We start from the raw sequence: 14,159 nt of genomic DNA, 5'->3' as shown, positions 1-14,159 counted from the left end.
TCTTCAGCTTTCCAGAGTTAAAGAGTTGAAAGATTTGTCTGACAGCACTCAGACCAATAGAAAAGTCCAAGAAACACAGTGATCCATTTTTAGCGTCACATATTTGTAATATCAGCTCAAATCTTGACTGACGTTCATGTGTCATAATATGTTTACAGACACACTCCTGGACTTTGGGTTAAATAATGTGACAGATATTTGAAGTCATGTCAAAGCTGATAACACAGAAAACACCAACACTGGCCTCAGTCCACTCCTTGTAAACTCACATTCACTTTATTCTGTTCCAGCAGATGAATGATTGTAACCTGATCTTTTTCTAGGTAGCGAGTCAATGAGACATGAAAGCTGGCATGCTTTAAGCCCCATATACACGAAAACTAAAAAATAAAGGAAAGATTCTTAGAAATAGCTGTAAGCGACAAACAAAACTTCAGTTCCTGTTAAACATTTTGAGTCTCACAGATAATATCTTACAGTCAGATTGCTATGAAACTAGATTAACTACATCCAGTTTACGTTGGGGGTTTTAAGTGGCATGAATGTCACTTAAAACTGATCCATCTTTTAGATAGACAGATCAACATGGTTACTTGTCATGCCCTAAAGACAGCACTTTTAACTGTCATTAGAATTTGCATGTATTCAGTTGAGCGTTTATACTGATAGAATCAGAGTTGATAGATCATGGATAATAATCTGTGCCTGACGTTCAAACTAGTAGTGTTCAGTGGAGGGGAAAGTGGTGTGGACTTGCTATTATTATTTATAAAAGTTGTGTTTTGAGGCCTCTCACACTTGCTTTGTTAGTTTTCTTCAGCCCGTCACATGGCAGAAACATGAGACCTGGCAATCCTGATGGATCTGACGCTAACTAAACTAAAGCAGTTGTCGCTATGGAATCATTATTACTATTGTTATTATTGCTGGGTGATTTTTATGCCTGGTCGCTACAGGTGTCACTACTTTTCTTGTGGGGTGATGAGAGTCCTTTGGTTTATAAGATTAGATATCTATGGCATTGATAAACTCTGTTTCACAATGAATGACCCGTTTCAACAAGGCATAGACAAGAAACAGACTTTTAACAGACGGGTTTTTAACAGACTGTGTGCTTCTATGCAAATTAGCCCCCCCCTAGCTCCGAGAGGGCGTTTGGTTCCTTCCAGCTACCGTGCGATCAATTAAACGGTGAGGATCGTGGAGTAGTCGGCAGCGGCTGGGGGAGTTCTGACCGTACTATAAGGTACGCACAGCCACTTACATTACACGAATTTAATGCTTTATTTCAGTTTCAAGATATTGAGAATTTCTTTGGTTAAATTAATTTTAGTGGTTAATTAAGTAATCGCCATTAAGCTAGCTCATCGTCTTCTGTTGCTACTTGAAGAGAAGTGGTTTTATATTTAAGAGCTCGCGCGCGCGCGAGCGAGAAACGATAAAACTTTGGTTCCGTGTCAGTTATCTTTTCACAATAAAGAGATAGCAAAGTGTTTCCCATAGATTCATAAAAACACTTAGAGACAAAACAGGAAAGACAAAGTCAAGTGTTTCGGATGCTTTGAACCGTTTAGAGTGTCCGTTTGTAGCCGGTTTAAATCGGTGTTAATTATGAGTGTGACTCAGTCAAGCAGTGAAGCAATTTTGTTGCTTCCATCGTTAGTGGGAATTGTTTTCTTATATGTTTTGCAAAGCATCCTGCTTTCCCGTTGAGTGTTGAAGTGTGTTCCTTTTTAGGAATTATCTTGCGATCATGGTTGGGCTTTTATCATCATTGTTTGGGGAAGGGAACAGAAATGCATGGCATTGCTTTGTTCAGTGTACAGTGTCACAGTGGCTGCATTTTAAGCCTCAGCATTGAAGTTGTTGCTTTCTCTTGGTTGTAGGTTGTAATAATGCTTTTAAATACTGTAACGTTTCCTTTTTTCATATGAGGTCTATGGGGGCTGACTCGTTTTTATGCTAGCTTCAAGTGGGACATAGAGGACTGCAGAAACTTACATAAAATATACATATATCTATTGTTTGAGAGCCTCTCTTGTAGATTACTTTTCAGATATGAGTGCACTTTCTGTCTTGTCTCTGATAAAAGAGGGCAGGGGTTCACAGACTTAGAAAGAAAAATATTGGTGATCATTTTGAGAATATAAAATGTGCAGATTACAGTTGTTGTTTTAAGATAAACTGCCACGTTAGTTATACCATCTACAAAACGGCTTGTTTAGCTGAGTTGGCAAAACAAATTGATCTGCCATCTTGTGATAAAACAACATCCTGTTTAGTGCACACGGGTGTAATCCACGACATTCTTATATCTGTGTGCCAGACTTTTCATTTTATACCAATACACTCTCCCACATATTTTTTTTTCTCCATCTGATCAGACGCAGTTTTCTGCACCATCTTTTCAGCATCCCTATACTCGCCACAGAAATCATTTCCTTCCTTGTTGCTAAAAGTGATTCTGAAGTGCGATTTCACAAGTACAGCAGCCGTGGCACTTTGTTTTGAAACAACAACCGTTACCTCCACATTTTGACTTGTCAAAAGGTGGTGACTATTTCAACAGTTTAAATGTAACGTCACAAAGTGTTTGAAGATTTCCTTCCGCTCATCTGAATCGTTGTCAGTTTCAGCCCCTGAGGGACCCCTGCGTTTAGAGTAGACACTTGTCTGTTGATATTTTAAAATGAGATTGTTCATAAAACACAACGAGACAAGAAACATTTTATTCGTCCCATATTTAGCAAATCCATTTGTCTGTCTTTTGTGCTGTTTCCAGTTAAATAAGATTTGAGGGATTTGTAAATAATTAGCTTTCTGTTGCATTTTCCATTGTTCAAAAAGTGTTTTATTTATACATTAGTAATCTTAGTAATCGACTGAGTCTCTTTAAAAGTTAGTCATTATGTCTTAAAATGAGGAAAGCACAAAGAGGAAGTTTAATACTTAAGCCATATAACTGTAAAAATCATTTGTTCTGTTAATGCAAATGGAATGAAACTTCCCAAAGGTGTGTATTTTTTTCAGATTTTGTAATTTTCAACATCAGCTCCTTAATAATGTCAATAATATTCACTATACACCAAATTGTTCCTCTTGACTCTATCGTGGCCATTTTTGGCCAATTGAAACCCATTATAACCACCTTTTTTGATTCCTTGTTATTGATAGTACTATATCATGCGATTTAGGTAAAATTTCTTTCATTCTAAACTCAACACATGAAAATTGTAGTTTTTAATGTTTTTTAACAAATTACATCATTTACCCATTTTTGGCCAAGCAAACGATTTCATGTAATATTTCGAGTTTCTAGTAGCGGCCTTTGATGGCCTACCACACCCCAATGGACCAATATAATGAAACAATTTTGACATAGGTTTGATCTTAAGGATCTAATAGGTTGTGTTTGTGCATGACATTGCAGCACAAACATGTATTTGCAAGATAGACTGGAATAAATAATGACGCATCAAACATTACATAGGCTGCAGTGAATTTCTGTGGATGCAGGCTATTGAGCTTTGAGGTTCCCAGACAAACTCAGCTTTGAAGCACATGTTAAAAGAACTTTTACTCTTGTATTTTTCATAAAAAGATACCATACCCAAACTATTAACTCTAGAAACAAAAACAAAAATAAAAAACCCAATCACAGGACATTTTGCAGAGTTCAAAACTGCAGCTGCAGCGCAAACAACAACAAACACTGTTTGTAAACGTGTCCTGGAGTTTATGCAGATGCAGACGTTGTTGTAAGTAAGCCTAACAGCTTCCAGATCATTTATTCTGGCTATATGGCAAGAAGGTCATCACTGCTTCAAGCACTGCCTATATGATCTGGTCAGAGAGCAAGGACACCAAGCAGTCCTCTGTCCTTGAAGAAAAGACATCTGCCCAAGAGGAAGAAACTTACTCTCCAGAAGATGAGGGGACAATCTCCAAAGAGGCTGACTGCATCACCACTGATGATGAGTACTAGCCAGTGCCTGAATCCTCTTCTTTGGGGGAGGATTGGGGTTGGAGGGCATGGAGGTGGAGGTCGAGCAGCTGATGGAAAAGAACATAGGAGCATTTTCTGAGACCGAGGAGCCGGTGACTGAGTGGATCCCTCATGAAAGGAAAACCATGTGGGTCCCACCACTGAAGAGAGACTGCTCTACAATCCAGTACCCACTGGTATCAAACCAGGAGTCACCCTGTATGCAGTTTCCTGCATTAGCAGCCTGAGATCTACTTTTGACCTTTTTATAACAAAGGAGATCTTTTAGCTGCTGTGCACCCTTACAAACCTGCACGGGAGGCCAAGGTGTGAGGACTGGAGGATTATGGATGAAGTAGAGATAAAGCCTACACCAGAATAAAGCAATACATAGCATGTTGAATGACAACACTGGAAGTTCTCAGGAAGTAAAAAAAGGAAAGGGGTTCAGACTCCAACTGACGGAGGAGCTCCGAGGACGACGTCTTTCCTTCGGGCACCTTGGCAGAGGAGCCCCTCAGATGAAAACTGGCACAGGGGAAACAACCCAGAGCTTCCTCCCCAGCTCCTCCAGTTGCAACAGAGGACGATTTTGTTGTCTGTCTTTGGCTTCACCAAAACTACCACAGCAATATCCCACATGCCAAAGCAACGGAGGAATGTGCATTTTGACAGCAACACACAAGGAACCAGCAGTCAGTGATGGGGAATAAAGGATGCGTGAAAGCAAGAAGCAATCCTGGACTACAATAGGCACAAATATTGCTTGGATAACTTAGAGAGGATGCTGGCACCTCGAGTTGTAGAAAGAAAACTAACTGATGGCTGATGGCTCTTTTCTCCAATTTCCTGGATGTCTTGGGATACGATGCCTTTGTCCCGCCGGAAACAACTTCACTGAAGTGGAGGAGTCCTCTACAACCTACAAATGAAGAGTGATCCTGAGAATCAGGGACACATGCTGGTGACCTCAACAACTGCAAGACACCCTTGTCCCTGATTCTCAGCCACTTCTGCCATTGATCTCAAGATACAGTAGTATGAACCAGAGTGTGACCCACATCCCACCAACGAAATGAGAAGAAGGTGCAAAAGGCGCACCTCCAGGACTGGAACAGCAGCCCCTTGCACCAGGTGTAGAAAGTGTGCCTACAAAAACCACTCTAATGTGGTTAGTACATCTTGCTGCTAATGAGGATGCACACAGAAGCTCACACTGGAATATAAATTTTGATCATTTTATTGGTCATTTCAGTGGTTATTTGGTCATTAAATTGCCTTTCTGGCCACTAACACACCATGTGTGATTTTCTTTTTGTCCATTCACCCCCCCCCCCTCCCCCAAACCCCCAAAGAAAAGATAAATAAATAAAGTAAAAATAAATCATTGTTACTGTTACTGACCTGCAATGATGATAAAAAAAATATTAGGTTTCACCATTCATATGCTAAAAAATGTCAACTTTATTACTATTTTCCACCAAAAGCGTAGCAATAATACATAATCCGACTGGTATTCAAAGGGTATAATATCTGAATTTGAATTGTATTTTGGTTTTTATGACTAGAAGCGATGCTAATTTAAAAAATCAAGTCAACGAAAGTAGGAAAGTGTTTTAATATATATTAATTTTATAGTATTTTGTAAACATAAACAGGGGGCGGCCATTTTTGGCCACGAACAAGCTGAGAGGGAGTTTTTTTTTATTTTTCTGTCACTGCACAAAAAAACAAAGATGCATAAAACTCATTGATACTTTTAATTATTGCTACGCATCTAACCTCCATCATGGTTAGAAAATAAATCAGTTTGCATGTATTATTTAGAAAAAAATGTGGATTTTATGCTTTTATCCCTATATAAATCATACAAATTATGTGAGTTAACTGGTATTTAAAGGGTTAAAATTATGGAGGAAATCCCTGGGAGGAAAGCTAACCTCTGAAAACAAGCTTTCAGCAATCATTTAAAACTGGTAACAGCATCAGCTGACCTGATAGACTCGAGCACAATTTATGGTCCAGCAAATGCGTCCATCCACGTACACTTTTCAGTCAGACAGAGGGCAGAGCAGGGTTTTCACCCAGCTGAGATGTGCTCCAGTGCAGTTCTCCAAGATCGAGACTGCAAATTGCTGGAAGTGGATGACGTAAGCGACTTCCGATTGTTGATTGGTCAACAAGTGTTTCAAGGCAGTTGAAGAATGCTCGTATTGACAAATGGAATGTCTTTATTTTTCCAATAGCTGTTGAGCTAAACATGCAGAAACATGCCTTCACGCTGGCAGCTGACTTTTACGTCATCAAAACAGTACAGGCGGGTCAGTAACCCGGAGCTGATTTATTGCTTTCCGGTATCCAGCAGACTGCACACGAGGTGTAAGTCTTGTTTGAGGATCTCTGACGATGGTTTAAGCCAGTAGTACTGACATGAACAACTGTTGCTGAGGCTTTGTGGTGGGTTTCCAACAGCTGCAGAGCGGTCAGAGTAATATCCTTCACACAGGCACTGGGATAGCAGAAGGTATGCCCACCGCGCACCGCCACATGTTGGAGCATAGAGGTGCCGAAAACAAGCACCGTAAATGTTCAGTACTGCAGTGTTGTTGAAATGGGAGCTTTCTTTGTTTAGTGTTGTGAATATTAACTATTTAAGCTACTGCTGAGAGGAGGGGCTGTATGTCTGCCTGTCTGCAGCTATGCAGTATCAACTTGGTAGCTGGAGGCATCACAGAGGGTGCTGTTGGTGTCACTAGTGTTCCAGTTGAAGATCTAATCCAGGGGTCTCAAACTTCAGGCCTCGAGGGCTGGTGTCCTGCAGGTTTTAGATCTCACCCTGGGTCAACACACCTGAATCAAATGATTAGTTCAGTACCAGCCTCTGGAGAACTTCAGGACATGTTGAGGAGGTCATTTAGCCATTTAAATCAGCTGCGTTGGATCAAGGACACATCTAAAACCTGCAGGACACCGGCCCTCGAGGCCTGGAGTCCGACACCTGTGATCTAATCCAATTTAGGAATTTATTACTTTCAGTATCAGTCGGTTTTTAAGTGCTAGATGGCTCATTACCAAGGTGTTACACAAAAAAACATCTTGTGACGGGGAAAACCAATGAGCTTTTGCGACACTTTATTGTTGCTAAACATATTGATGTCACTGGTTACAGAAGAATTTATAAACTACTGAAGATTTCAGTGAGCGCTGTTGGGTCCATAATCCGTCAGTGGAAAGAACATAATTTTACCATAAAGCGGTCTTGAGCAGGTGCTCTCTGCAGGATTCTAGAAAGAGACATGCATTACTTAAAGGGAAGCACCTGATCGTGGCCAGTTTCTGCTCCCGATTCAATGCAGGATGTGTTAAATGTTAATAAAGTAAATTAATGACACCTGTAAGTGGTTTTATGGCTTTCCCATAATTAAAAACTGTCCCAGTGATCTGAGATCCTTTTGTGTGCCTGCTGATCAAATAAGCATGTGAGCATTACTGTGAGTGTGCGAGTGGGAAGCCAACCCCGAGCACAACTTTTTCCTCACACTTTCCCAATACAGTTAGTCATATGCTGTGCAGAACCTGATGCATCATAGTGTAGTCTTTCACTTCTGTAACCTCCTGACAAACATTTCTGTCTAATCAGGTCATTTTGTATATTTTTAGACATCCAACGCACCGGCTCTCAGGTGAAATTCAGGGCACGCCGCTTTAGGATTTCATATTTCCTGTTTTAATGGAGTGGAGGCTGCTACATTTCATAATAAAGCTAAATAAATAAAAAGGGTTGTGATACTGAGGCTTTGGTGTGAACACTGAATGGATAAAGTGTGGGCTTTTTATAGTCAGAGCTGTCAGTACGTTGATTATGTTGCCTGTCACTGATTGCCTGCACATTTTGCATTAACACTCTTTTGAAGGTAGTCCTTTCCTGGTGTTAGACAAAGGGACCAATGATGTGTCCGTTGGCTAGTATACAGGATGCAGTGTGTTTATAGTGCATTTATCTTCAGATACCGATTGGTTCCTACAGGTTCAGAAAATCCAAAGGTGTGTGTGCGTGACGTGTGCAGGGAGTTTGCTTGTGAACTTGAAAGTAATGTTTGTCGGAGCAGGCTTACTCTTATTGTCCTTCCTGCACTACCAACCTACCGAAAACTGCCTGCAGTGCAAAAAAAGGGAGGGCGCAAGAGCAGAGATGGTTCATTCTGAAACAAGCAGAAGTCTGCACTGCACACACAGACCAAGAGAGGGAACAGGAAAAACAGGAAAAAAATTACTACACACATTCTCACTCGGATCCTCCCACAGGTGGTTTGACTACTTCACAGAAGACTGATGCCAGCCTCTGTTGAGTCTTTTGCCTCTTGTCATCTGAAGGAGGGGTCAACGTCAGACAGCAGAGACGCACCGTGCAGTCAAGAAGGAAGTTCAGTATAGGAGAGGAGGCTGTCGCTGGATTCATACGGTGAAACTTTCTTTTGCCGGTAAGTGCTAGAATAATCATTCAGGTCACAGTTGGCCCCCATCTCCTTCTCATTTTGCTTCTGTGCTACAAGACTATTCATACAAGGGGGATAGATTAGGTTGAGAAACTGGCTTAAGGCTGCTGTCTGTCTACTGTATCCTGTAGCAGAATCATCCGTGTAGAGAAAAGTGCACAGTTTCAACTAACACAGGAGTCCTGAAGATTATCTATAAATGTGTAACAGATTAACTGGTTCATCGTTTATGAGAAATGCAACATGTTCTTCTTTACTCTGTGCATGTGAAGGATATATTATCCTTCTGTAAACATTGCATATAGTTCCTCATTTCCACACGCATCTAAAAAGAGCTACAAGCTCTGACCTCAGCACATGCAGATAGCGCTAAATGGAAATGATTTTTGTTTGTGGCACTGCCTTCAAAGCTCGTGTTAGAACATTGCCTTTGTTAGCTGTGCATTGTTGCACGTCATCCCCTCTCTAGGGAGGCGCAACTCCCTCCATAAACAGATATCTCAAACCTTTAGAATAAATACCCAATAATGTCTCTCCCAGTTATTAAGGCTGAAGCATGTTTTTAATTCTATTGTGATTCGGGTAAACAAACCCTGTAAATTCATGCTAACATGTCACGCACCGTTAAGAACCCTCCCTTTGGCAGGCTTGTAATGAAGACATGAATGCATTCCCTCTTATAAAATATCTGCGAAAAATAATAATAAAAGGAGCGCATCACGCAGGCAGCAAAGTAATAAACTAGATGAAGTGTTAAGCGTTTCTGTGAAGCGTTTTTCATTATTGGGCAGAGAGAAACGAAAGCCATTCGGAGCCACTGACCCCATTAGGCACAGGCCACCCAGTGATGTTTAAAAAGCTCCCCCCCCCCCCCCCCCCCCGCTTTTAGCCTAGGCCTTGACGGAAGCGAGTTACTCTGTATTGTGCTGCTGAGCTATTCTGACACCGTCCATTGTATCAGTGTTTTCCATGACTCTCAGCGATTTCACTGGGTCTGCACAGTAAACCCTCCATTATGGACAAGCTTGCATTGCAACATTTGCTGCGTTGGCTTTTGCATTCTTTTCGCTCACACCATGACCCCCAGATTCCCCACCAACACCACCATCTCCCATCGACCACAAACAATCTGCTCTTCAGCTAATGGTGCGACTCTGGGACTTGTACATGTGGGGTTCACGGGGTGATGGCGGGCAAAAAGTATGTTTGCGAAATTTGAATTTGACACGAGAGATGCATCTGCCATGCTTTGCCGCCAAGAAGGACGTTATGCCTTTTGAATGTTTCCGTTTCCTCCTGTCGAAATGCACGGAAGCAGCCTTATTACAGTTTTGCATTTTCTGATTAGTTTTTATTTCATTTAAAATTTTAGTTTTGAATTCAGTTTATTTTCAGTTAGTTTCCAGAGTGGACTTTTATTTTAGTTAACTAAAATGATTTTTCACATCTAGTTGTTGTTTTTAAATGTGGTTCTAGTTGCCTATAATCACCTTACACAGATTTTTTTTTCTAAATTAAACTATATTTAGTTTAATTTATATTTAATTTATATATAATATAAATTATTATTAATTTATATTTATTAAACTATAAATGCGCTCTCTCTCTTTGCAGAACCAAAAATTAAGTGGGCGAATAATGAGTCGTCTGCTGCTGAGTGACTGAGTGGCTTTCTCCCCCCACCCCCCCACCCCGATGGATCACACTTCCCAGCAGCCCCCACTGAGTCTCACCACTGCCTCTGCCTCCTGCTGAATGTTGGAGAGCCTAGGATGGAATACCAAGCAAGTGATGCTCTGAGGCAATCAAACAACACTGTCAACCTCCATTACCTTACCCCCCCTGAACGCACCAACACCTGCTCTGCTGCCGCCTCCTCTCAGACAGGGACCGCAGCCACTAGTTGATCCCATTCCAGGATGTTTCTGAATTTCCGCCGTGTTCGAAAATGCCAGTTGGTGCAGGTGATGACCACCTGCCTTGTGCTCTCTGTGGTGATGGTCTGCTGGCAGCAGCTGGACAACGGCGTCGTCAGCCACGTCAAATCCTATTCCTATCGCTACCTGGTCAACCGGTTCACCTACATCAACAAGAGCCTCACCATCCCCCGAAAGCAAGCCAGAATGTTCAGCAACTTCCAGTACCTTATGGACCACCCCAATAAATGCGTCGGGAAAGATGTTCTCCTCCTCCTCTTTGTCAAAACGTCGCCAGAGAACATTGAAAGGCGAACGGCCATCAGGTCCACCTGGGGGAACGAGACCTACATCCAAAATACCCTGGGGGTGACGGTCAAGGTGGTGTTCGTTCTGGGAGCAGTTCAGACCAAGGAGACGGAGCCTCTGTGGAGCAAGAGGAGTGGCGTTGGTTTTCAGGATCAGCTCATCCAGGAGAATCGTCTCCACGGCGACTTGATCCAGCAAGACTTTTTAGACTCCTTCCACAACCTGACCCTGAAGCTGATCATGCAGTTCCACTGGATGCACAGCCGCTGCCCACACGCCCGCTTCCTCATGACCGCTGACGATGACATCTTCGTCCACATGCCCAACCTGGTGAGCTACCTGCAGGACGTGAGTAGCAGAGGTGTTAAAGACTTCTGGATCGGTCGAGTGCACAGAGGCGCGCCGCCCATCCGCGACAAGGAGAGCAAATACTACGTTTCCTATGAGATGTACCCCTGGGTGACCTACCCAGACTACACAGCTGGGGCTGCGTATGTTGTCTCCAGTGACGTCGCGGAGAAAATCTACCACGCCACGCTGACGCTGAACGCATCCATTTACATAGACGATGTGTTCATGGGCATCTGCGCCAACACCGTGGGTGTGTCACCACAGGAGCACACTTATTTCTCAGGAGAGGGCAAGGCGCCGTATCACCCATGTATCTACGCAAAGATGATGACATCACATGGACACATAGAAGACATTCACGCCGTTTGGAAGGCAGCAACGCACCCTCAGGTGAAGCAGCAGGTCTCCGGATTCTTAGGGGATCTGTACTGCACCGCTGTGAAAATGGCTCTGCTTTGTAAACCCTACTATTTCAACACCTACCCCTGCAAAGCAGCCTTTTCCTAGTATTACTCAACACTTTGTGCGTATCATCAGACTGTGAGTGCGAATGTGTCACACTGTAGATCATGAGCACATGCTGAGAATATTACCTCGGTCCTTTCAGTCGGACAGTCACGTTGAAGTGTTGTGTTCGAGACCCGGCGATTTGTGTCACTGTGGGTGTGAGATCAGTGTGTTTAGAGTTCAAACAATAGATTCTCATTCACAGCACAGTGTTTCAAAAGTCCTTCAATGTTCACACATCGCCGCAATTAAAACTCAGTAGTGGTGCAAATGACAAGACAACATCCTCATTGTCCTACTGTGAAATGTGAGGCTTAAATAAACGAGCCATGGTTATTAAAATTGACTGACTTATCTGTGAAAACGGAAGTGATTCATTTGGGTGATGACAATGATGTGTGAAACACCTAATCGAACAGACCTGTGACGCTTCCTCTCTACTTTTGCACTGGGGAAAAAAAAAAGACATTTGACTCACATTTGTAAAAATGTGTGTTATTTGTTTTTCGTTTGGGTTTTTTAAAATCAGAATGAAGACTGCACTCTATTGCTGGTGAAGAACTTGAGAGTTTGTGTAAAAGGGAAACAAGGTCTGAGGAAACCTCAAGCCAGCCTTTTGAAGTACTGAAAGGTTTGTTTCCCCTGCTTTGCATTTCTCCAAAGTGCTTGCGTGGGTTTTTCGCGCCATACTAAAGATATTCAGGTCAGGTGGTTTGTAAACCCTTTGTGTGCCCCCTGTTCAGTACATATCTGTGGGACTGAGGCATAGCGGCACATAGTAATTCATGTATCTCACTTCAACAGATACAACAGTGTCATACCATCACAAAGATTGGCAATCAAGCCAAACCTGGTTCAAGTTTTAAAGAGTTGTAGCAGTGACTCAGCGTTGTCTGATACAATTTGACATATATGGGGAAAAAAACAACTTATTTGCTCGTTTTAAAAACAAAAACAAAAAAACAACAACAACAAATTTCCCTGGATGTATGATGTGGATGATAAATGTGGCCAGCATGTAAGAAACGAGTTACGAGTTAATGGAAAATCCTACCAGCAGCAGACTTTTGCACTTTGACTGCATATTTCAAAAAAGTTGATATGAATCTAAAGATGATGTTCGCTCATAAACATCTCCAGAGCATATTTTACTATCACTCTGCTGTCTGGTTTGTGCTTGTGTGAAAAACAAAGTGAAACTTCAGAACTTCAACTCTCACTCTCTATGTAAAAAGTTTAATGAATTAAATTGATTGAATTGAATGAATTAAATTACTTTTTTTTTTTTTTTTTTTTTTTTTTTTAAACATTTTGTTTTTAGTTGAAGCGGTTTATTCGCGCATCATCTCGCACCTACAGCTGTTAATGGAGGCCATAATGTATCTGCGGGCGGTGGTTTACTTTAACTGCCATCAGTTATGGTGGGAAGCTGTCAACCACAATGCAGAACGTTGCATTCAGACTGAGCAACGCAGCAAGTGTGCTGTCGAAACCTTGTGGTTTTTCCTGTGTTAAAATAAAAAGGTTCCCGAAACAGGCGTCCGTCTGACGCCACAGTCAGATCGACGGCACTGAGGCCAAAACATTTTTAACCTTTCATTTAATGAAAGCAGGGATTATGTTTTAATCAGTAAGAGATGCATACGCCTCCATTAATATACTCTTTGCCTTAAAGTTTTTCTATAACAAAAAACCCAAAGGAGCTACTACACACACAGACTGGAAGGCTCACTTGCTTCATGCTCCCCTCTTGGTTAAAATTGCTAAATTGTTTCCATTTCTTCTTTCCTGCAGCTGTATTTTGAATAAAAAATATTTTAAAAACTTCCCTTTTGAATATTGAATTGAAGTTTTTTTTTTTTTTTTTTTAACTTAGAACGCAAAACACTAGGCTCTCTGGATTTGACTTGATATTACGCAGTCAGCACAGGTGATGAACATGCCACCCTCTGCTCCCTTTACTTGGCCTCACTGGAAACTGTCTGCATACATATTTATTGCACCTCGTTCCTGAAATCCGACGTCGCCTGGATTAACTGTTCTAGAAACAGATGCTCCGTTTCCGAGGCAACTTGTAAAGGGAGAGCAGGATTTAGGAGCGTCCAGAAAACGGTTCCAGCTGTCTGCATCTGTCTGGCAGTAATTGAGTTTAGGAAAAAAACGACTTCTGTGTCCATTTGAAGCTGTAAATATGAAGTTGTGTTCAAATGCAAATTAGAAAAGTGGGATATGTCACATAAAGTGTGGAGCTGTTTACTTTGACTGTAAGCAGAAGCCGGTTGTTTGTTCTCGGCTTGACTCAAGTCATCATTTCTGGGAATTGTCCCGCGAGGAGTTAACTGTTGACTTTAGTCATCAGAAGCTATTGTCAGGTCCCAAGAGGCAAATTTGGAAAATAATTGTGTTGACAGAGGAGAGTTCCTAAAAATAGGCACCGACTGTGCTGATTAGCGCACCCGAGCAACCCTGAGGGGGCGATAGGGAGTTAAATACAGCTAATTAAAAAAAATACTATAAATATGTGCAGCCTGTTCAGAAACTGCTCACACAAAGCAGGTCATGCAAACACAATCAGGAAACCGATAACAGGATAAT

At 41.8% G+C, this 14,159-nt stretch overlaps 1 protein-coding gene across 3 annotated transcripts; it reads left to right on the top strand.

Annotated features, from left to right (window-relative positions):
- The first annotated feature begins 1,109 nt into the window (after positions 1 to 1,109).
- b3gnt5b (UDP-GlcNAc:betaGal beta-1,3-N-acetylglucosaminyltransferase 5b) lies at positions 1,110 to 13,353 on the top strand. Of its 3 annotated transcripts, none has more exons than XM_085390122.1 (3): positions 1,110 to 1,246; positions 8,360 to 8,466; positions 10,096 to 13,353. In XM_085390122.1, exon 3 carries the CDS (start codon positions 10,401 to 10,403, stop codon positions 11,562 to 11,564), a length of 1,164 nt encoding a protein of 387 aa, XP_085246248.1. In that variant the 5' UTR covers positions 1,110 to 1,246; positions 8,360 to 8,466; positions 10,096 to 10,400; the 3' UTR covers positions 11,565 to 13,353. The 3 variants fall into 3 exon arrangements, with proteins under 3 accessions (XP_085246248.1, XP_085246246.1, XP_085246247.1); XM_085390120.1 differs by having other exon boundaries at positions 1,191 to 1,246; positions 8,291 to 8,466; XM_085390121.1 differs by lacking the exon at positions 1,110 to 1,246 and adding an exon at positions 6,331 to 6,509 and having other exon boundaries at positions 8,291 to 8,466.
- The last annotated feature ends 806 nt before the right edge of the window (positions 13,354 to 14,159 follow it).

This window comes from Rhamphochromis longiceps, linkage group LG18 (genome assembly GCF_057381845.1).
Source record: "Rhamphochromis longiceps isolate RC_006_pf linkage group LG18, R_longiceps_female_GT1.1, whole genome shotgun sequence".
NCBI classification, from domain to species: domain Eukaryota; kingdom Metazoa; phylum Chordata; class Actinopteri; order Cichliformes; family Cichlidae; genus Rhamphochromis; species Rhamphochromis longiceps.
This window is presented reverse-complemented; position numbering and strand designations above follow the sequence as displayed.

Excerpts from the sequence above, each read along its gene's own strand:
- b3gnt5b (XM_085390122.1), top strand. The coding sequence starts at position 10,401 with ATGTTTCTGAATTTCCGCCGTGTTCGAAAATGCCAGTTGGTGCAGGTG.